The sequence below is a fragment of the Tachypleus tridentatus genome, chromosome 13, assembly GCF_004210375.1.
Source record: "Tachypleus tridentatus isolate NWPU-2018 chromosome 13, ASM421037v1, whole genome shotgun sequence".
NCBI lineage: Eukaryota > Metazoa > Arthropoda > Merostomata > Xiphosura > Limulidae > Tachypleus > Tachypleus tridentatus.
This window is the reverse complement of record NC_134837.1, coordinates 161803918-161829439: the sequence shown is the minus strand read 5'-3', so window position 1 is coordinate 161829439 and position 25522 is coordinate 161803918. Positions and strand designations below refer to the sequence as shown.

Below are 25522 nucleotides of genomic sequence, written 5' to 3'. Positions count from 1 at the left end.
GGCCAAAAAATCCATCTTTCATTTTTTTTAACATAAATAATAATTCCTGTATTGTTCTGTGCTGTTGGTTTGTTCTTGCATCATTTTCAGATATAAAAAGCAGTTTGGTATAAGTAGTATTCATTTATTTATTTTGTGCGATTTTTTTTCATAATCAGAATTAAAAGCAGGCGATCATTGGAAATTGTTTGTGAGTTACTGATCTAAATGTTAACGGCCTAGTGAGAGAGAGTTATAAAAAGGCTGCAACCAAGCGAGTGAACGGGAAGAGAGCAAAAAGTAAAAGTTAGTAAACTGAAAGATAATTTCGTTCAGAGAAAGGTTAGAAAAAGTAAAGTTAAACGTCGTAGGAACGAATGGCCAAACGGTTTATATGTTAAAGGGAAATTAACAATTTTCTTCCATTTTGAGAGAATAACTTGTATCGTCAAATTGTTTTCTATGACCGCTGAACCTGCCTTTCGCAAAAACAGAAGACGTGTATCAAAAGTTAAGATACTGTTATGATAAAAGGAACCATAAAGGTAAACCAAATAAGAGTTATACACTGTTATTGTTTAAATTAAAAATAATGAAAGATAGTTGAGCTTTTCACCTAGATTCTAAAGTTGTTTCTTGACAACAAAAAGAGAACTCTACAGTGTAGGATTTAAAATACAACCATGATGTACAGTTTAAATTATTTTTGTACATAAAACTATACACTATTTTGACATAAGCGTACTGTTCATTTATTGCTAAATTTACTACCACTAACAAATTAGATACTTTGTCCAGCACACCTATATATTTCACTGCATTACTGTGTACTTCTAGACAAAAAAAATGCTTGGCAAGCATAAATTAACTTAATCACTATAAATATATAAATTTTAAACAGGTTACCCTGACATTTAATTTATGCGATAACCACCAATAAACAAATCATGTAATCATGTTAAAATCAAAGTTTTCTTCAATTGACTAAAGGATTATCAGTAAAATTCCTACATTAGGCGATTTGAAATAAAATCTCACCTTTAATTCCTCAAGTATGAAAACAAATAAATCAAGACATATGAATGTCATGAACGCCCCAGTGATGATCTTAATGTGTCTTGAGAACTCGGAAAGGGTGTCCACGACCAAGCATTGATTTTTGCAGCTCTCAGGATAACTGACAAAATAAAACGATTCAAGGATGTCAGATTTGTAATGTGTTCGTAACAAGTTGAATAACTTATTATTTTAGTATACATACCAACAATAGACATGCATATCTTTACAAACATCCGTAGGACCAACTGCAATAACATTAGTGTAAGGAAACCGTAAATGAGTAATTGCGAATTATGCAAATTAACACCAAAGGTATGTCTCAATAATTATTTATTGCAAAACAAATTTAAAGATATTACTTCCGAATTACGGATTAAATTCAATAAAGAGAGACAATATAATCTTTGTTGCTTTAATTTCACATTTTTCGCAATCAAATACTTTTTTACATGAACTAACCAAACCAATGGTTTAAAATGAAACTCATCACTTACAGAAACTTTTTAATGTTGGAAATATGACAAACAACACCACCACCAATTCCTATAGCAACCATCAACCACAGATTGATCTTAATGAAAAACTTTTCAGATCTTATCAAATGCGAAAACATTTTCTTGAAACAGATTACTTAATACACTTTTTAACGCACCATTTATATTTTACATCGATGATTATAGCTAATTTTTTAGTTTCTAAGGCTTTACCCTCAGTAACATGGCGTCCCTACAATATCAGATAGATAATTGTTGTTTGAAGAAAGACAGTTCTATTTTTCTATTTTAATGGCAATAACCACAATATATAGCTCCACACTGAACTTGTGACAATATATTACAATTTACAACTTCGAAAATTTAATTCAAAACGAAGCTGTTACGAAAGAATAGTTTAAAAGCATATAGTTAAAGCCGACCAAAATATATTAAACGAAAGATGAACAATCGCCGACATTTCACACACTATGCATGCAGTTCTTAAAATTATACACATGCGCCTTTGTTAAAAACTGTACGATCTGACGAAGCTCGCGAGAACGAAACATTACCTTTTATTTAATTTGCAAAGTATTGGTTTGTTTTGAAATTCGCGCCAAGCTACACGAGAGCTATTTGCGCTAGTCGTTCCTCATTTAGCAGTGTAAGACTAGAGGGAAGGCAGCTAGTCATCACCACCCACCGCCAATTCTTGGGCCACTCTTTTACCAACGAATAGTAGGATTGATCGTCACATTATAACGCCCCCACGGCTGGGAGGGCGAGCACGTTTGGTGTGATGGGGATTCGTACCTGTGACCCTCGGATTAGGGTCGAGTGCCTTTACCACCTGTTTATGCCGGGTCTTTACAAATTATAGTTGAAAGCAGAAACATAAGTTTTGAAAGTTGCAAACTTGTGTTAAAGCACTCGTGAGAATAAATTTCCAAATCACACAAACAGTTTTGTTTGTTTGTTTGAAGTTAAGCACAAAACTACACATTGGTTATCTGTGCTTTGCCCACCACGATTACGAAACCTGGTTTGCAGCGTTCATGATGACGATAAACCCACTTGAAGTAAAAAAGTGTTAAAGAATTAACCTGAAGATGAACTACGAAGGTCGAAACGTTGTCCTGTAGTTTATTTTAACTGAAGTTTTAATACCCATACCAGCTGTATTGAAAATATATTTGTAGCGTTGTAAATCAGCAGACATACCGCTGTACCGCTAGGGGGCCCAAAATTTTGAGCAAGTAAAATACAACCTATAGAAAAATAACACGTATCGATATATATGCTAATATTTATCGCTTTTTTATGAGCAAAGAAAGTTTCAAACCCAAATATGGATACAATCAAGATATGTTACCCACAAATTACACTACATTTAGGATTTAAGTCAGCATTTAAAATTAAAAGCGTGTTCAAACCCATAGACACCCTATCCATCTGAATGCGCTCATGAGTCGTATGCAGATACATTTGTGGTAGCTGTAAAATTACCAGAATTGTTAAAACTTACACATCAGATGAACAGCGATGCATAACAGTGAATTTTTATATTTACTGATATTATTTTTGTTGTGTTTCATTAGGATAATAGATTTAAAGTAAAACAAAATAGCCTAGCAAAATAATAATTTATACCATATCTTTCACAGTTCAGAGGCTGTGTATTATTTATCTACATCACTTCTAAACACTTGTCTTGGAAATCTTGGAAGACTGTAAACATATTATTGTTTTTCTTTAATGTCTGGCTTTCCATTTGTTACAGTATGATACAATGCCTGAATAAGAAGTGTAAATTGGTGACTAAATAATTCTGATAATATAAAAAAATACATAAGTATTAAACAATTTAACCAATACTGTCACTTTCATTACCATTACAGAGGTAACATACCTTATGTACAAAATACACAAACTGTCTACTTCATGTACTGTCACTGGATTCCTGACCCTTGATAACCATGATATCAGTATGTACAAACATTTGGGAAGCCCACACAAATAATGTCTAAATTGTTCCAAATTCCATTGCAAAAATAATTAATCCCATAATCTACAGCAAGAACTGTGAACTTACAGCAAATTTAAACAAATAATGCTCAAAATAAGGTCGAAGAAACTCATTTGTGACAAAATAAAGAAGCCTTACAAGCTTTGTTCTCAATTCCTTGTAATGATGAACAAATTCATGTGTGTATAAAAAGCTGAATGTAGTAAACACTGTAACATAGTTTATCATTTCTCAGCAAGCTATATTGAAGATGGTAAAATATTAGACATAAAAATTTATAAAACTCAAACATTTAAGAAAAATTTAGTTACAGACAAAACAGATGGAGTCAGTTTATAAAAGCAAACAGAAATGATAGGATAATGCATTGTAACAATTTAAGACCATATGTAGTTGTAGCAAAGCTATGTTATTATTTAAAGTTGTGGGTTCATTTATAAAATTTTGAACTTGATAAACTTCTATACCTAATATATTACACTATTATTTGTTGCTATAAACACACTGGTCAAATATTGATTTTTGCTGCCATTGTTCATCAATATTTTCAATACATCTATATGTATGAATATTATTCAAAGCCTTGTTTTTATCTTTATTACAGCTTTACCCTATAGTTGCTGGAAAACATTTTAGGTGAAGCATACAACTGTGTATTCAAGTAAAAAAATAGCTTTTAAGAGTCTGGGTATTGTCAAACAATGATAACGTTTATGAGCAATATTAATGTAGAACCATTTTTGTTTATAAAGCAAGGCAAATAAATATCTTGAAGTTGCTGAAATTTTATCCACAGGAAGATTCCATTAGATTTATTAATCAATTTTGTTTTATTTTTTCTCCAGATTCTATGATCTTGTTTCTAATTCAACTATTTTATAAATTTTAAAACCTAAACATTTACAAAAAAAAAAGAAAAGTGGAGACATTCAAATAATGAAAAGGTTGAACTTTTGTTTACTCTTATTCTTTGGCTGTGATACTGGTTGGCAACACCTACTCTGAGAGAATTTTCATTGCTACAAATCTGTTCATTTTATATACATTTGATGCTTAGTTCCAATATTAATAGTTTCTAATAAAATGTTTTTTCAAGTTACTGGTGTTAAAAAATGTAAAATTCACCGCAATACACAATTTATTTTATAATTTCCAAATATCTAAAGCCAACAGTCATAAATACAGTTTGAGAGTGACATTATTTTCTTTTTGCCGTGAAACTTCCTTTCTTCCTCGTATTGATTATACATTTCAACCAGAAATAATTCTTGTTTATACACCTTCAAATGATCTATAATAATTTATTTCAACAAAGTGTACTGGCAGGTCATTTGGCATATGATTGTAGTTTTGCTAATAAGCATATGTAAAACCTGGTTTTTATGTCAAGTTATAACAGTACAATACATAGCTATGTGATGCAATTGGTTTTACTTCATTGCATATCATAAGTTTACCACAAAATAATCAATTCAAGATTAAACAATACTCAATGATTTACACAAATGAAAAAGAGCTTACTTTTTATTAATATTTAAAATTTGAATATTTAATATTGAAGTAAAATGAAGACATAAAGAACAACAGCATAAAATAAAAATATAACAGCAACTATTTAAATAAATAAAAGAAAAGCATGGATGTATATTCCAGTCAAACTGATGAGAGTCAAAGTTTTGATGAAAGATTATATACATATGTAATTCAGTAATTTAAATTTTGTAGGCCACTGAAATATTGTAAGTTAAACATTTATATTAAACATTTTGTTCCTTGTGGCTTAAAATCTGAGGTGTAAAAGATATACCTAGATTGTAATTTTGTTTCTTACACACCTCTTAATTTTCAGTCACAATAGATGAAAGGGGAATGTGAAAAATAAGAAACATCCATAGTTAACTTGTTTTCCTAATAACCAAAGTTTCAAAATTTAAAGTTTAGGTAGAAAGAAAATATAGAACAATTTCTATATTTATTTGGTGTTTGCCATTTGTGTGTTATAACTTATAATACCTAGAAACAATTACAAGTTCCTTACTTGTTGGTTTTTGAAAAATAGACTATCACTTTAACACTAGTTTAAACTAACAAATACCAACACATCCTTGTTTTCATGAAACTACAAGGGTAATGTGTTGTCAATGAATCTATATTAAAAGGAAACTTTATCACAAGCAAACTAAAATATTCAGATCATGTTGAAAAATGTCTCAAAACTTACATAATTTTACATCACCATCTATTTGAATATTGATGCACTGTCGTATTATAAATTAATATTTGCTAAAAGGAAATATTCTTGTAAACATTTGGAACTACACATGTGTACAAAGGCATGTGTCTCAAAACTTACTTAATTTAACATTACCACCCATTTCAAGTAAAATAAAGTAAAAACACTGAAAACCTGGAATTCATTATATTAATTAAAACATGGAGGAGTTTGTATTATTTAATGTTTAGAAACCATTAAAAATGGAGAGGCTTTTTCAAAAATAATGTGTTCATAATCTGTAGTTCTGGAGTTGAGAACTTTAAATATTCCTAAAGTATGAGGTGTGTGGTTGTTCTAAACGTGGAGTTAAATACAACTTAATCAGGTGGATTATGAGCTTATATCTGCTTCTTGCTGATATTTTCATGTGCTCATGTGCCACTTATCTATATATATGGATTGCCTGCTGCATACCATCAGTTGGAGAAAATATGCCATCATCATAAAACAAAATGCTACAGAATAATGCATCATATTTTGTTTTTACTACATTGTTCTTTTTATTGTTGTTGAAATTTAACATTACTTTAGTGTATGAACACTGTAGATTTATTTTGTATGGAAACAGTTTTAATTATATCTTATCGAAGCCTAAATCAACTGAAAGAGTGTTCATTACCATAATAAATAATTTAGTATTACAAATGAATCATTGAAATTTTGTGTGTGCATGTGTTTATTTCTAAATTAAATGTGTAATTCAACTTTATACAAACTTCAATGGTCGTTAATAATAATTTGGTGACCTTTAGTTTAAAACACCAAATTTTACAAGTTAGGTGAATAAAGTTTGTTTTTTATGATATAATGAAGTGGGTCTTAACTAAGATAAATGTTCACTTTGTGAAATATTTTTGTTTGTTTGGGAATTTCGCACAAAGCTACTGAGGGCTATCTGTGCTAGCCGTCCCTAATTTAGCAGTGTAAGACTAGAGGGAAAGCAACTAGTCATCACCACCCACCGCCAACTCTGGGGCTACTCTTTACCAACGAATAGTGGGATTGACCGTCACATTATACACCCCCACGGCTGGGAGGGCGAGCATATTTAGCGCGAAGCGGGCGCGAACCCGCGACCCTCGGATTACGAGTCGCACGCCTTACGCGCTAGGCCATGCCGGGTCTATTTGTGAAAGAAAGTTGTTGCTTAGTCATTATGTACATAGCTACACAAACTGTACTTTGCTCACTCTGTCTATCAAAATCCAGTTTCCAGCAGTAAAAGTCCACAGAACATATCACTATCGGCACGAATGAAAGCTTGTTTGTTTGTTTGTTTGTTTTGGAATTTCGCACAAAGCTACTCGAGGGCTATCTGTGCTAGCCGTCCCTAATTTAGCAGTGTAAGACTAGAGGGAAGGCAGCTAGTCATCACCACCCACCGCCAACTCTTGGGCTACTCTTTTACCAACGAATAGTGGATTGACCGTCACATTATACACCCCCACGGCTGGAGGGGCGAGCATGTTTAGCGCGACGCGGGCGCGAACCCGCGACCCCTCGATTACGAGTCGCATCGCCTTACGCGCTCGGCCATGCTGGGCACGAATGAAAGCAAGCATTTTTTACTTGTTTTGGGGCTGTAACAGGGTGCATATTTGTGTTCTGAATTCGTGTATAAACGTTAATTTACTTTAGCTTAATGAATGTGGGAAATGATTTGATAATGAGACAGTGCTTTTGTTTCTATTATAATCTTTGAAAAGATCTATGTCCATAAGTTAAAATTTAAATTATTATTATAAGATAGTAATACAAATGTGTTTTATAAGAAGACAGAAATTGTTAACAAATTGAAATATTTAATAATGATCAGTTGGTCTTCATCACTTGGCTTAAGATTAACTGTATTGATTTTAAACACATATAGTATGGGTCTAAAAATGACTTTTATTAATGCAAACCCTTACAGTATGTATCTCAAGATTAAAAGTATTGTTACTGGTGCTCAAACAGAATAAATTCTGACAATTCTCAAATTATGTTTCGTCCTGTTAGTTTATCATTGAACTTTCCATAAAGAGTGTAATATAATCTTAACAAAGAATTCAGAAATAACTTTTACCAGAGATATGAATGGTTGTTGATAACAACAGTATCAAACATGCAGTCATTAAGTGTTAGAAACAGATTCACATTTGAATGATTGGTGAGTACACCAGATGAAATCCGAGACAAAATACAATTTGGTTATGAAAGGTTATCACATGCAGACTTTAATAAATGATGAACATGTTCTTCAGTTTCCTTACATATATTTACAACACTTGAAGATACCTTTTTCAAGCCTCTCTGTCCTTTATAAGTACAAAAGCTTTTCTTTCTTCATTAGACAATGTGTACACACAACACAAACTTTCAAGTTTTTTGCTGACCATACAAACTTTGACCATACATACTCTGCAATATAGGACACTGATATCTCCTTGTAAAAATACAGTTTATTAAATTTGGTACTTAAGCGTAATCATGCCCATTTATGACTGACTTTTAATAAAGTAGGTCATATTTTTTGATGACTGGAATATCTGAAGATGCAGTGACAGTGAGAGCATCAGCTTCAACATCAACATCAAGTAACACAGTAAAATTGTTTATGTTGTTGAGGGTATAATTATCCAAGTCTGCTATTATACTGTAATGCAAAAGTAGTCTTTTGTACAGGGTGGCCCGTAAGTCCCTACCCATCCATATATCTTATGTATCCAGTGTATCTATGTTTTGGCCCTCATTCTCGCTGCATAATATTGGCGACGCCATGTTCTGTGAGGCATTTTCCTCAACATGGGCTTACATCGGCTATATTTCTCTGAAAAAACAACAAATTTGTTACACATGCGGAATTGAATATAACATAATAACATATGGATGGGTAGGGACTTACGGGCCACCCTGTATGTAGCCATGAACTGTTGTTGATCAGTGGGTTGTTGTTGAAGCCAACTTTGACACTGAGCACAGATAGCCCTCGAGTAGCTTTGCGCGAAATTGAAAAAACAACAAAGAAACAGTTGAATCATTAACAAAATTCTACCTGGATTGTCGTATTTTATGTAAAGACCATGTCTGTAGTTATTCTTTTGAAGAGTTTATTCTTTCTATCTTGAATTATTCTGTTTTAACAGCATAACTTTCACTTACTTTGTTCGGAGTTTCCATACAGTTCATACAAAAACATGAAAATTTGTCTCAAACTATCATATGAAGTGGTTTTCAGAAGTGAAGCACGGGAATATTGTGTGTATACAATACACTAGATGTAGAAGTAGTTGGGCCACCAGTACCGAAGTTTATGACTGTTAAATGATAGTCAACAACAGTGCAAACTATCAACCCATGACTGTGCTCTGGTGTGGGACATTTCCACACATTGAAAGGAGAGTAGTCAGTCACTTGCCACTTGTGTTTTACTCACTTTTCCATAATAATTTATAAAACTGTACATAAATAAAATTAAAGGTTTTGCTTGTTTATTTGCTTGTTAGTATTTTACTGAAATCACAAACATGGCTCTAATTTATTTCAGGAACCTTCATTAAAGCTCATTTCTTACCATTGCTGCACACAATCGTCGTTCAAAAGTTATTTTCCCAGCGGCTAAGAGGAAATTCTGGGAGCTTATAACTTTCAAAATCGGTTTTGATACTCGTGGTAGGCAGTACACAGATAGGCTATTGTGTTGTTCCGTACTTACCAACAAACAAAACAATAAAGAGTTTTGTTATTTTTCATAATCTTTTATTGATGCTTATTTATAATTTAAAAACATGTAAATATAGCGTTTTACAAAATCTAACCACTATGTGGTGCAGAAGTTTTCGTAGTCCATAGTATTCTGATTGACGTCGAAAGTTTAGGATGTTCGGAAGGAGATTTACAGCTTTAGGTTGTCATAAACCAAATAACTTTAGTGTAAATGGTGAGTTTAAATGTTTTACTTTATTGTTGCCAAACTTTCTTGGTCGTTTAGAATTTTTCCTTGCAAGAGACAAAACTCTAATTTGCCGAGTGATGTAGCCAACTCAACAACTTAATTCAGGATGAAGTTACTCTTAGAAAGATAAATTATATTTTGCTATACCTTGTTGGTCATAGTCTAGTATATTGCAGAAATAAACACAACGTCGACCATTAACGCATAAACATCAGTATAAAGATATGTGTGTAATCAAATGGAGAGATGAACCGAAATAGAATCAAACCGGGACCATCGAAACAAAAACAAAGTTAGGTATTAGAATACAACTTTTTAGAAGTTAGTTTTCCCAATACCATATTCTTCTATGTTGTATGGTCATACTCTCAGTACCGTAGTGAAGCATGTAATACTAACAATAAAGGTGAGTTAGAAGCTACATTATTGCAAAAGTGTTATTGTTGCATAAGAAACGCATTAAATCTTCTGGAATTAGACTGCAGTCTGAAGCACTGGACATAATATATAACGTTTTGGAACAGTATGGGATCTATTGGTTCATCCTCTAATTTAAACTATAAATATTAATAATTTTTTTTTAAATCTTAAAGCCAATATTTATCATTCATATACTTATCAAGCTTTCTGTTAGACTAGTTTAAATTTTCTACTGCACAACATCCAAATACCACTCACCCAAAGGCCAACTGTCTTGTTAGAAAAATAAAGTTATCTTAGCTGAAGGTGACTTCTACTCTGCCAGTGTTTATACTCGAGTCCCTTAGCCCTACTATTCTCACCGCTAAGTATGGACGATGATGCATCAACATCATCAATTCCCTTTACAATCTTCAACACCTCAATCATATCACACCCTTCCTTCAATTCTTCTTTTCTCAAGAGAAAGCAGTATGAGAGATTTCAGCCACTCCTCATGTGACAACTCCTCCATCCCACACACCATTCTAGTATCCCAACTTTGAACACCTTCAAACAATTCAAAGCCCTTCTAAAGGTAAGGATACCAAGACTAAACACAATACTCTAAATGTGACATAACCAATGAATCACACAATGAAATTATAACTGCTTTAGACTCGTATTGAAAATCCCTTTGGATATAACCTAAAATGTATTTGCCCAACCACCAGCAATAGCACAATGCTTGGATAGCTTATGAGACTGATCAGCTATTACTTCAAGATCCCTATTTTTCATGATACTGTTTTGATTATTCCCATCCAAATTATTATTCAGATTATGATAACCCAGTGGCATTATTTTGCATTTATTATAATTAAATCCCATCTGCCATTTATTTATCCAATTCACTGAATGATATAAATCTTTCTGTAAATCAGTAGCATTCTCTTCACAGGTAGTAACACTCTATGTCTTAATGTAATCTGCACATTTAAGTAATTTATTGACCATTCCTTCATCTGTGTCATGGATGCAAATAAAAAAGAGCAAAGGTTCTAAGACTTGAACCCTGAGGTACCTCATTTGTGACATTAATCTAGTTTGGTTGAACTGCATTTGTGACAATCCTTTCTTCCAGATCTACTCTTGCTCTCATTAACATGAATAGTAACCTTTTGAAAGAATGTCAAAAGATTTCATAAGGCAAGGTTTTCCATCAGTGAAACCATGACAGTTATCTAATAAAATTCTAAACTTGGTTTAATATCTTTTCAAAGTTTTTTTGTTATCAGACTCTTCAAAATATGTTCCACAACTGATGTAAGGCTAATGGGTCTATAAGTATTGGGACAATTTTCATCAGCCCTGTTGAAAAGAGGAGTTACATTAGCTAATTTTCAATTTATTATGTTTCTCATTAATTTTATTTCCAATACTGTTTGTGAGCCAACATTGTTTTTCTTTGCTGTTACCCAATTCTTTCTGTAAGAAAAATGTTTCCCTTGAATATTGAAAATTTTTTCTTTAAAGATTTTCCACATTTGCTTTGTGTCTCAGCAAAACACAGCTGCCCAATTCACAACAGATAATTCTTGTTGCTTCCCTTAAGAATTTGGTTTTTAAAATTTAGAATCAAAATATTGTAATTTATGATTTCAATATGTAGGAAAAACATCAAACTTAATACAGCAGTGATCACTTGTACCCATGTATTCCCAATTTCCTACCAAAATGTTTGAAGTTACAACAAATCTCAAATAGCAGTTTGTAGTAAGACTTAGGGAAGTGAAATTTAAAAAAAATTATCAATGCATAAATATAAATACAGGGAGCAGTGTGTGTATTTACAAATGTATAAATACAGGGAGCAGTGTGTGTGTTTACAAATGTATAAATACAGGGAGCAGTGTGTGTGTTTACAAACATATAAATACAGGGAGCAGTGTGTGTGTTTACAAATATATAAATACAGGGAGCAGTGTGTGTGTTTACAAATATATAAATACAGGAGCAGTGTGTGTGTGTTCACAAACGTATATAAATACAGGAGCAGTGTGTGTGTTCACAAATGTATAACCAGGGGAGCAGCGTGTGTGTTTCACAACATACAAACAAGGAGCAGTATGTGTAAGTGTTCACAAACATATAAACACAGGAGCAGTGTGTGTGTGTCAATAAATCATATAAATACAGGTTTACAAAACGTATAAACACAGGGCGAGCAGTGTGTGTGTTCACAAACGTATAAACACAGGTAGCAGATGTGTGTTTACATAAATACAGGAGCAGTGTGTGTGTGTTCACAAATATATAAATACAGGGGAGCAGTGTGTGTGTTTACAAATATATAAATACAGGGAGCAGTGTGTGTGTTTACAAACGTATAAATACAGGAACTGTTGTGTGTGTTTACTTATATATAAATACAGGTGCAGTGTGTATGTTAACACGCACATGAACGCAGAGAGTGGTGTGTGTGTTTACATGCGCGATATATTAATACAGGAGCCGGTGTGGTGTGTGTGTGTGTGTGTTACATATATGCATACACAATTTCCTCTTGTTACAGATGTTAGTAAGCTTTGTTATACACATTTATTCATTATATTGTCAAATAGCATTTGATTTTGTGTTATTGTGTACCAATTTATTATTTAGGAAGCCGATAAATGAAAAAGGTCATTGCCTGAAATACTGTAGCAACAAAAGTACATATATTAAAGTATATACATGTCTGAAGTTAACTTTTGGTAGTTCTATCTTCAACATTTCCTTTTATCTCCTTTAACAGCTACCACACATAATTTTCTACAGTTTTAAACCAACTATAATATTGTTACAATAAGGAAACATAAATAATAAGTTATACATTGTGAGACACATTATGACAGATTGGAGAAATAGAGCATTACAAGCACTTTTATAATTTAATAAATATTCTAATGTCAAAATAATTGTATATATTAACTCTGGTGAATCCATGAAGGTGATATGTTGATGAAAATAAAAATATATTCCTTGTTATTTATCTGAGGTGTAAAGGTCAATTTTATGAACTTCTATCAAAACAATTGTCTTCCTCACCACAGCAATTAACTACCTCATATTGTCAAAATGTCACGTAGTTTTGCCAAGTGTAAAGCTTTAGAAACTAGAACAGTTAACTCTAATCATCATTAAATGCTACAACAAATTAAATGTAGTGCAAAGTGATATTTGATGAAAATGTTTTAATTTTTCAAAAGGATTTCTCTTCAATTCCCCACCCTGTCTTTGTCACTCAACACACCATTGGAGGCTATAGCCATCCGTGTTTCCTTGTGTCATACCATCACTGTTTGTTCTCTCTACTTGTTCCCTGGAGAGACATATGATCAGTCAGACCTAGATGCTCTCCTTGAACAGTTGCTGTTTCCCTTTCTAATCCTGGAGGACTTTACTGGACACCATCCACTCTAGGGAAGTGCTGTTACTGATAGGAGGGGTTGCTCTGTAGAGTATATGCTCTCTGATCACAATCTTTCTCTTTTCAATACTAGTTCTTCCACTTATTTTCACGCACCTAGTCAGTCCTTTACCGCTATTGATCTCTTGGTTTGCATCTCTTCATTATTCTCCCATTTTTCATGGATGGTTGATAATAATCCACTTGGCAGTGTCATTTTCCTATACTTTTTAGAGAGAGTGGCCATGGTCGATGCAACCCTACCCGTGTGCCCCGGTGGAAGCTGGATCAGGCAGACTGATCCACTTTCACTGCTCTCGCAGAACTTGATCCTGCCATTGTCAGTCAGCCATCAATAGACGACTGTGTGACAGCAGTAACTGACTGTATTATACAAGTAGCTGCTCAGTGTATTCCTAAAACCTTGACATGTTTTCCTCCATGTCCTCATCCGTGGTGGAATCCTGCCAACCACATGGCACAGAAGGCTCAAAAATGGGCCTGGGATACTTTTCGTAGATATCCCACACTTTCCAACTGCATCGCTTTACAACGGTCCTGTGCACATGCTAGGTGGGTGAGACGTCAAAACCAGAAGGAATCTTGGATTAAGTTCACAACTAGCATATCTTCTACAACCAGTTCCAAGGTCATATGGGACAGGGCTCGAAAGGTCAGTGGGCACTACAATTTTGTCCCCCTCTTGATCTTACTCTCTGATGGCCAAGAGGTAGTTGATGTCTGGAGCATTACTGATACTCCAGGTGAAAGTTTTTGCCAGGTATCTAGCACTTCTGCTTGTTCCTCCACCTTCTTGGCCATGAAGACTCGGGCAGAGCTTTCACCTCTTTCCTTTCGAACTGACTGTCTCTTTGACTATAAATGTCCCTTTACACTGGTAGAACTGAAAATGGCCCTTCATCAGTCTGGCAGTACATCTGTTGGACCTGATGATGTACACAATAACATGCTGCGCTATGTCTCTTCTGCTTCTCTTGATATTCTTCCAATTGTTTTCAACCAGATCTGGCAGGAGAATGTTTTTTCTAATGCCTGGTGCCAGGCTATTATCTTACCTTTCTCTAAGCCTGGGAAAAAATCACAAGATTCCTTCAAACTACCATCTAATTGCTTTGACGAGCTGTCTTTGTAAGACCTTAGAGAGGATGGTTAATGCTCATCTTGTTTAGTTCCTCGAATCAAACAACCTCCTCTCGCCAATCCCATGTGGGTTCCGACGACAGCACTTCACCACAGACCACCTAATTCATCTTGAAACATCAATCAGAGAAGCCTTTCTCAAACGCCAACATATTGTATCAATATTCTTTGACATTGAGAAGGCTTATGACACAACATGGAGGCATGGCGTTTTGCGAGACCTCCATACATATGGGTTACGTGGCTATTTACCAATGTTTATTAAAAAATTTTTCGTGGACAGAAGATTCCAAGTTGTGTGGGTTTGACACTCTCCCGTTCTTTTGTACAGGAACTTGGAGTCTTTCAGGGCTGTGTTTTGAGTGTCACACTTTTCAGTTTAAAGATTAATGTCATCACTGAACAACTTCCTCTCACTGTTGCAAACAGGCTCCATGTTGACGACTTTCACATCTTGTGTCAGTCGTTGAGCATGAGATATATTGAGTGGCAACTACAAACTGCCCTCAATCATGTACTGAAGTGTACCACTACAAACGGCTTTAATTTCACTCTCTCTAAAACCGTTTGCATGCACTTTTGCCACCAACGGGATATTCACCCTGATTCTGAACTCCGTATTGGTGAAGTTTTGCTGCCAGTGGAACCTGAGACCAAGTTTTTGGGGCTTATCTATTACTGTGAGCTGACCTTTATACCACACTTAAATCAAATATGGGTTAATTGCACAAGAGCACTGAACATCCTCCATGTCCTCACTACCACCAGTTGGGGAGCGGACCGATGTTTTATGTTAAAGAATATCGTGCTCTTATTCAATCGAAACTCGACTATGGATCAATGGTCTATGGATCTGCCAGACCCTTGGCCTTAAAAATGCTGGACTCCATTCATCATCAAGGACTTCGACTATGCATTGGGGCTTTCTGCACCTCCCCAGTTTAAAGCTTATACTTAGAATGTCATGAACCTTCTCTGCATCTTTGCCGTTTGCAACTGTTTTTACTCTTTTCTTCAAAACTTTGTTCCTTACCAAAGCATCCCACCTGGGGATGTGTTTTGCTTCCTCAGTGGGCCATACTTTTCTGAACAGACAATCTGCCATTGCTCCTTTTGGCCTTCGCATCCAAGCACAATTGGATGAATTGGGTCTGTTCTTGGATAACAGTGCAGAATCCACTGGTCAGCCCATCCCACCATGGCTTATTACAGACCTCAAGTTTGATCATTATTTAAGTTATCTGAGAAAGGCAGATACTCCCATTGGAAGTACCTTCTTTTATTTAGTGAACATCTTTCAACAATCTTCCAATTCCAATTTATACAGATGGTTCCAAATCAGGTAACTCTGTGGGCTCTGCCATGGTTTGTTGCGGTTCGGTGGATGCGTGCAGAATCCCCTCTACAGCTTCTGTGTTCACTGCTGAACTGTATGCCATATCTCTTGCCCTAGATCATATTGAAGCTAAGCAGTACTCCAACTGCACTATTTATATTGACTCTATTAGTTCTCTCCTGGCCCTGGAATTGCTTCACGTTGGCTCACACCCTGTTTTTGCTGATATTCAAAACTGACTGGCCCATTTCTCATTGAATTCTATCCAGTTTTTCTGGATACCAGGCCACGTTGGTATTTGCAGGAATTAGCTTGCAGACACGGCAACTAAATCTATCTGCTCTGGCACTATCACCACTGTGCCTATTATGCACATGGACTATGGCCTTGTATTCAAGCCTTGTCTCCGTGCCAGCTTGTAGTCAACTTGGAGTAAGCAACATGACAACAAGATTTTCTAAATAAAACCCGATATTGGACTTTGGCTGTCTAACTTCTGTAAGGTTCAGAAGGAAGAAGTTGTTGTAACTTGACTATGCATTGGTCACAGTTTATTAACTCATTGTTTTCTTTTATCTAAAACTGTTTCACCAGTGTGTAGTTTGTGTAACACTCAAATCACTATAATACACCACATTTTACTTTCTTGCCATCTTTACGACTCTCAACGACAGCACTATTTTAAACATGTTCTGTCCCAAGGTTTGTCTGTTACATTAGACAGTGTTATTGATGACGGTGACTCTGTCCACCTTGATAAAGTTTTTAGTTTTTTAATGGCCATTAATCTTTATTGTGTCATTTAAGTGTTCGATATTTATTCATTACACCTTTTTAATTGTGGCTCCCTTTTAAGAGTCGCAATCTCTCTAGTTCAATTTGAAATTGGAAAATGGCCATAACATTAAATAACTCCACACCAGGACTGGAAAGGCCAACTTCAGGTGACTAACGCTGCTGTTTGAACTATCCGTTAGTTGTCCTGGCGAGTTGTTATTACAGTTTTGCTGCTTGTGTTTTAACACTTTTATTACTTTACTTTTTGATACTGGTCATAATGACATATAACTCGGGACCAGGACTGGAAAGGCCAACTTTAGGTGACTGATGGTGGTTCTTGTACTTTCCTGTTAGTGTTCCTGACGGGTTATGATCATTACCATTATGCTAGAGAAAGTCTTTTACAACTTCTCTTACTCTGCTTTCTCTTTAACATTGTAGACTTGGTGTCAACATTGGTTTTATGCTTTTTCTGTTTTTCAATGCTGTTTTGTTTTACCTTCATTTGCTTTTTTGTATTTTACTACAATTCATTTATTTTTACCTTTTTACCAGATGTTTGGCACAAATAGCCCAGCTGCTTTATGCCATAAAACACTAAATCAACCAACCAACCTCTTCAATTTTTTTTTGTTAAGAACAGTATGTACTTGTTAGTAGTCATTTAGGTTGTTGCTGCACTTTGTTATAACATTTATGATATAAGCCAGATTATTTTATTCATTCTCAGTGGATGGGAAACACATTACCACTCAAGGTTATATCTACTTTTTATATGTGGCATGGCGGTAATGTTAACTGTAATGTATTTCAGACTAACCAAATCATGCTACTCCAAACATCAGCTCCTTATATTTGTGCAGACAGCTATAATATCACTTTAAACATGATGTGGAATTGTAATTAATGAAGCAATCTCTTGTGTTGATTTTCACAGTTACTGGATATTTACATTGATTCAATTCAGTTGTTTGTTCTACATATTTTTGCAAAGTGTATCTTTATCATTGGTATGTGTATGAGACATGATTTATTCACCATTTCATGAAAATTACAGATCTGATTACTTAACATCTTTCAATCTGCTTTCTGTTGTCAGAAAAAAAGGTGCAACCAAGGTTGCCCTGAAGGAGAGACATATTTACGTAACTTAAGCAACATTATCTTCTACTATGCAGTATTTATAGTATCGATAGTTCTTGTGTTATGTCAGTTACTCTTTTAGGAATTATTAGCGATATGTAGTACTTGTATTGAGAATACCTTAGTCAATTAAACAATAGAACATAAAAAAACAAAAACACTTTCATTTGAACCCACTTACATTGATTTTCTGTAGAATTATTTGTTGATGATTGGAATGTCAGTTATTTGTGTAGACGTTTTTAATTTTTATAGTTATTAAATGGATTTATGTTGTACCAATAACAAAGAATAATACAAGATATGTTATTTATAATAAAAACATGAGAAATTGATCCTTTGGCCAAGTAAGAGATTTAACTTTGTTCATAAATATAATAGTGCAATGTTGAATGTTATATACAGCAATCGTAACAAGTAATCTTTGTTGACAAACACAAGTTTGTGTGGTGTACTAATTGTTGTTTTATAAAACTTCATCATAGAGAAAGAAAATGATGTGAGGAAATTATGAAAAAGTTAAGTATTGTTTCAATGGGGGGATCCCTAAGAAAAATATACCATGATAAAACAAATTGGTAAAATGTAAGTTTAAAAGTAACATGTATCTCAAGAGCTTTTTTCAAAAGAATGATAACATCATTTAAAGGTAAATTTGTACTCAGTGGTAACATAGTAGAGATAAAATTACCACATGAAAACCTTCCACCAATGAAAATGACACACATTTTGTTACATTCCACATATGATTAATATTCAGTTCTACTGCTGTCATTTCTATTTCAGCAGGGTTTATTAAGTTTGAAATTTTTCTTTAGCATGGTTCCTAATTATAATTTAAATAGTTATTCTTCTGAAGTGGTCTTTTGTATTAATCATTTTGGATTAAGCAGCTTATGTCTTTAAATCCTCTATCCAATCTTTATTGTTTTAATGCATTTTATTTTCTCACATGTTTGTATTCATCTATCAAACAATGTGTTCTATATATTATTTTCTACAAATTTCAAGGTTAATTTTACATCTTTGAGTATCATACCTCTCACAAAACACTTTTTCGTTGGTGACACGTTGGATCAATTGTGGTTGGGTTTATCTGTGATAATTTGCTAAGATATTGGTTACAATATAGGTCAGGCACATACTCCTGAACTTTCCTTAATTCCCCGAGAACATGTTAACTCTGTTTAGTTTAACTAAGATTTTGATAGCTTTTCACTTAATTCAGATTGTGCTGTGTTTCATGTGTTCCATCTGTAGAATTAGCTCGGCCTTAAAAACTTGTTTAGACATAATTTTTCATGTTTGTGATGTGTCATCCATTTACTTGATTTCATAGAACCTTGTCTTTCTTTTTTGCATGATAGTTCTTATTTAGTCTTCCCATCTTTTCTGGATATCAGATATCTTATGGAGCATCTTACTTCCCAACTGGTTGAGAGTCCCAGTATCTCTTTTTCTCTCGCAGGCTGCCAATCAGTTTGCTTTGATATATCATCAAAACTTGTTCTTAGCAGCTGTAGTTTATTTAGTCAATTTAGGGGCACACTATGACTTCCTGCAATGTTTTACCCATACCCAGTTTCCACACATTTGTCTAAACCTCATTTCATTCTGTGGTGTTTATCTACAATACATCATCTATCCCAGGCTATGCACCATAATCTTGAAGGTTTATCATCATTTCTTGACTTACTTACACACATTTTTTTGTTGTCAGAATCTTGTGGATCTCAGTATCGCCTTCTCCTAGGTTATTTTGCCTCCCACTTATCTCAGAAAATTACGTTGCCCCCTCTCTTTAGTGGTAGGTATCAACCATGCTCCTGATGCACTCAAATCACGTGAGGAATCCTCTACCATTTCTTCCTTGGTAAATTGTTTGTAACAGATAAAACCTCAAAGCACCTACTTCCTTTTTAGTATTCCTCAGTGCTTACCTGTTCTTTCATACAGGAGTTCTGTATTTCATTTTCTTTCATGTAAATTGGCACAATGCCAACAGTGTTGGTGACTACCTAGTGAATTCTGGTTTTGTAGGATCTTGATTGTGAGAATTTGTTCCTCTTTAGTGTTTTTTTGCTACAGATGAGTGGGTTTTCTTAATTCTATCAGAATAACTTTTAATACAATCTCTTTCTCCACTTCCTTTGTCACAGAACCCATTTTCTTCTTTCGGCCACAGGATCCCATCATTGACAGGCCATTGAACTTCTCAGTTTTTATTCTAAGCTGTTTGTTGTCCCTAAGAAAACTGAAGACTGGCAACCTGTTATGTATTTATTTCACCTCACTCAATTTCTCATTCTCCCTTGTCTCATCATGGAACTGTTTCTCACCCTCAAGTGGATTTTTATTCAAGGTATGTGGATGATCAAAATGGATGTCATGAATGCTTTCTTACATATTCCAATAGCTCTGAAGATATCACCACATCTTTGGTTTTGTCCAACAATGGATAAGTTATGAGTTTTAAAAACTCCCGTTGAAGCTTAGTTTGGGCCCAATGTTTATTATTTTATTTGAATATTTTGAGATTTTTCTCATTATTGCCAAACTCTTTGGATGATTTTCATTATGATATGGATGACTTGTAACTGTTATCTCATTGTGAACAGGAGTCTACCCATTGTACATTTCAGCTACTCCAGGAAATAACTCAGATGGGCTGGTTAATCATATTGGAACTCCTGACATGCTATCGCTTTTGGGGCTGTGTGTTTTTGTGGTTGCCACAATCCCCTTTATTCAGGATCATATGTGAGCTCATCAATGGGCTCTTGCATAGAATCTTTTTCAGGGTCTTCAGTCATTGGTCAGGATCCACACCTCAACAGGTGTTCTACTGAGAATAACTCATCTACCTTCTTTCCATTAGTCATCTTTATAATATGTCTGATCCATAAAGACTGTGTCCTGTATGTCATCTTCAATGTTTCATTACTCATACAACTGCCATCTGTAGTGCTTGTTCCTCTCTCTTTTTCCATTGGCAACTATTCTGTTTGTGATATTTCTCTTTTCAGCCTTCACCAATTGGGACAGGGCTTTTGATTCAGTTGGTTTATTCATCTCTTTTTGTTGTCAACGTGTACTTTCTGTTTTATATTTATTCTCATCATATTTGATATTTCACCTTTTCTGTTGTATTTCATCTTTGTCATTCCATGGAAGAACTTTTCGACTGCATATATTGACTATTTCTAACACATTTGTCTCTCGCTGTTTGCATAGTATCACCATTTGATCCTCTTTGAGCTATTTTCTTTGATGTGTAGCCACTTCAAAATTCCATGTGACTTTGTTTCGGTAAGTTATTTTTTTATTATTCTTTAGTTTTTAGGAGCCTTATTTACCTTTTGATGGTAATTACTCATTGTTATAAATGTTATTGCATCTTCTGAACTTGAAGTGTAGACAGTATGCTCTTCACCCTATCCCTGCATGAATGTCAGTTCCCAGTAACATGAATTTTGGATATAATTGGCTTACTGAGTGTGATCTTGTGCCTTAGTCACTCTACTAGAAGCAGTTCCATTGTTTTTTCACACACCACTTGGACACTGTTTTCCATCCACATGTACCACAGTTTTCTTCAATGGACAAAATTTACTTGTGGTACAGTCTCTGATATCAGTTCTTTGTATCCTATTCTCTTGTTTCCAGACGTTTTCTTTCTATGCTTTCAAAGGATGCTTCTCTTATTCCATTGCTCTTGTCCTTTTGAGTATGGAATGGGGATTTTAGGTATTTATATGAGCACAGGTATAATATAATTTTCCAATACTAAAATTGGATTTTCAATAGGTACTTACATCCTTTCACACATCCCTCTTTTCTTTCTTGTTTAAAGTATAATCTTCTAATTTCTGGAAAAACTAGTAGTGTTAGTCTGGTACAAATAAATAGAGGAAATAACATGGGTAACCCTGAATATGTGGCAGTCTCACTGGTTGAGGGTTGTCCTGATAAATTGCATGAGACACACATTAGAATAAGTCATTTCTAGTGGAGGGAGGCAAAAGGCTTGTGGCATGCATGTAAAAATGTTTTGCATATAGAGGGCAGTAATGCATGTGAATAGCTATTTATATAAGAGAAGGTAAGTAGTGCATGGAAATGCATTTTCAGTAGAGAAAGTAATGACATTCATAACATTATTACAGGGGAAATGTTTGTGCTGCTTAATCAGTTTATAGAATGATATTCCTGATGTATTGAAAATGTGATTTAAATCATAAAATATAAAAATATTCAACAAAAGGAACTCCTTGCCATTTTTTGACCTACCAAGGAATTTAAAAAATGCAGAATAACAAGTGGACAGTTTGATTCATCTCACACAAATACAGTTGTTTCACTTTTACATCAACAAAGTTTGTGTTAGAAAATAACTATTTAAGTCCCAGCAGAAATAGTTACATAATTCATAAAGTTAAAATTTGAAACTGAACAACTGCACATTTTGATTAAAAGAGAGCATTTAGTAACTTCTGTTGAGTAGAATAACAGTGTATAAAGACATTATTACTTTGTGAAATTGTAAAGCATATTTGGCCATACAGAAATTTACAAGATTTATAGAGCAGAATAATCAATAGTGTCATTGATATTCTCATACTTAAAAGCATACATTTACTTCAGTGGATTAATTCACTCATGAATGATTTGCTGAAAAGATTCTAAAATCGTCCGCGTTACTAGTACATCTCGATTATAACACCAGAATCACTTCCAAAAAGTTATTAATGTTATTTTAAAAAGTGGTGCTCACATGTGTCAATTTCACTTACTGTTTATTTTATATTGAAACTTTATGGTAGTCTTCATGTATTGAGAGACATTTAGTTATGTATGATATTGTGTTTCCTGTATAATAAGATATGCATACAGTTTTATTATTGTACAAATATTTTAAACATGATTTTCCATTGTTCATTTGTTTTTTAAAGCATAATAATTTTATCACTAGAATCTGGTAATATCTTTACATTCAAGTACATTACAGATTCTGATGATATTTCTTTAATTGTTTTAGTGGTTCAGCAGGTGTATATAAAGCAATAGAAAGAGAAACTGGGTTGGAAGTTGCTGTTACGAAGGTTTATCTAACCTAGCAATTTGATAAAGAAGGTTTAATTACTGAACTATTAATATTGTGTGATGTGAAACATCTGAACCTTGTGAACTGTGTGGATAGTTACCTTGTAAGAAATGAACTCTGGGCAAGTGTTCTTAGTGTTACATATTAGTTAATTCTCCTGTAATTGTAATTTTACATTCTGTACAGTGTATGTTAAGGTAATACCTATTAAACTTAGTAGATCAATTTTGAGTAACACTATTGGTTTAAGAATAATTTTACATATAACTCTCACAGGTTTGCTTTTATAAAATTTTGGTTATAAATAATACATAATTTTTATGTGAGAGACTGTGGGTTACAGCCACAATTGCTTTTGATACACTGATTTTCATTTCATTCTATATATAGTATTACCCTATCTTTTCAAGCCATAAACAAAACCCATTCAAATTGAACTAAATACGGTGCATATTTTAAAAAAAGGATTCTAGGATACAAGCTACAATGTGGGATTAAAAAATCTATCCTTGGTTTTGGAGGTGACTGGTGAAGTAGGAACCACAATGCAGTGGGAATACACTGTTTTCAACCTTAACTTCCAATTTGCTAGTCTTGCATAAGATTAGAAATCAGGAGAGTGAGATGTGGGTGTTTGAGCCCACAAGTCCTACAAGATCATAAATTTATTTGAAGAAAGTGTCTACTCTCAACTGTTTCATTTTTTTTAATGGGTTTTCTCATGCAGTTGAAAGAGAACACCATTTGCGATTCTATTACAGATTTTAGATCAATTTCATCAGTTTCTGTTAAAACATTCTTGGGAAATTTCATAAAACTTTTCAGGTTCACAGAATCATCTGCATCAATCTTCTCAATCAAAGTTTGGATTTTACGAGAATCATCATGACAAATAACTTCTTTACAATCTCTGCCATTATCAAGAATAAATCCACAGTTTTGAAAGCACTTTATTACACATTCATCTTTTATGTATTTGATTGAATGACATGAAAATGCAATTGCTTCTAACACGTCAATTTTCATGGTCATCTCAGATGCTCCCTTACAGACGTCCATGTTTGCAATAATATGCTGAAGGATCAATATTCTGTATTTCAATTTTATAATCTGTATAATTCCATAATCTAGTGGCTGTAGAACTGATGTTCTACATGGAGATAGAAAGATTAAGCAAACATATAAAAGTTAAACTTTTGGGTGACAAATTGCATTATCTAGGAAATGTAGAATATTCCTATTTTCTTGTTCCATTCTCTTGTTTAATTTGTTCAAAAATTTCTGAAATATAGCACTTGTCATCCATGCTTTATTATTTGCTTCCCATTTCACAGGAAGTTGATTCTTCCTCATATTTTTGAAACAGTGCAGTTTTTCACTTTTACCTGTTACCCATGGGTTCTCTAGTTTTTTATCAGCAAATGCAACCAAAAGTGAAGTCAATCATTTATTTAAATAGTGACCTCTGGAATAATGATGGCAGTAAAAATGAACAGAATGTATTTAACCAATATTTACTGTAACAAAATGTCTGAGAATTTATTAATATTTAAGCAAATTATTTGTTAAACAATAATTTATTAATAGTTAAAGAAAATATTAATCAAAAATATTTTTCTGCCTTACTCAGGTTCTAATCCTACTTGTCGATAGATGAGGCAGGTGAAAGATAGTTTTACATCCATGTTATGCAAATTCCATCATTTAGAGGGCCTTTATTACAGAAATCTAAAGATAATGCTGCAAAATTTTGATATTTCCTGCTTGTACAGGTTTCAACCTCTTGCAATTTCTGGCTTAAACAGGTTTTACTGTATTAATTTCAAAACATTATTTTTCTCATGTCAAAATGACATAGTAATAACAAAGTTAAAATAACTTCAGAATTCATGCTATAATGAATAATAATAATTCAGAAATATAGTGAACATTCCATCTGTAATATGGCATTTGTCCAATAAACTCACCCCATGCATTTTATGTTGTGTGTTTGAACATAATTTTTTATAACTTCAAGGCTTGTGTTTGAAGGCTACTAATAAAATAAATTTTAAAATATGGAATTCCATTTTGAAATAAAAATATGAGATAAAATCATGTCAAAATTAATAATAAAACATCTCTTATTAATGCAGCCAGTTTTTGTAGAGAATTACATAAATTGGCTTCACTACTGCATGTTATATATTTTAAAATTGTCAAAGAGTACTAAAAATGTGTATAAAAACTACCATAAAAAGATATTTCCACTGTAAAACTAGAATGTAAAGCTCTTTTTTTCTGTTGCAATATCGAATGAAGTTAATCATTTGGATTTAAAGATTAACTTGTGTTTCCTAATTTCATGGAACTAGTGTATCTAGACCACAAGTGTTTTGTTAACAGTCATTGGTATCCTA

The 25522-nt window shown here is 33.7% G+C and overlaps 1 protein-coding gene across 9 annotated transcripts in view; it reads left to right on the top strand.

Annotated features, from left to right (window-relative positions):
* The first annotated feature begins 9601 nt into the window (after nucleotides 1-9601).
* LOC143237153 (anoctamin-1-like) overlaps nucleotides 9602-25522 on the top strand; it is a 34616-nt gene continuing 18695 nt past the window's right edge. For 8 of the 9 annotated variants that reach the window (XR_013019889.1, XM_076476089.1, XM_076476091.1 and 5 more), the window contains exon 1: nucleotides 9602-9734. Coding sequence is in view for 5 of the 9 variants with exons in the window: in XM_076476089.1 (XP_076332204.1) it covers nucleotides 9732-9734 (3 nt within the window). In the remaining 4 variants the exon portion in view is untranslated. The remainder of the gene's footprint in view (nucleotides 9735-25522) is intronic. The other variant, XM_076476086.1, reaches the window with a different exon arrangement.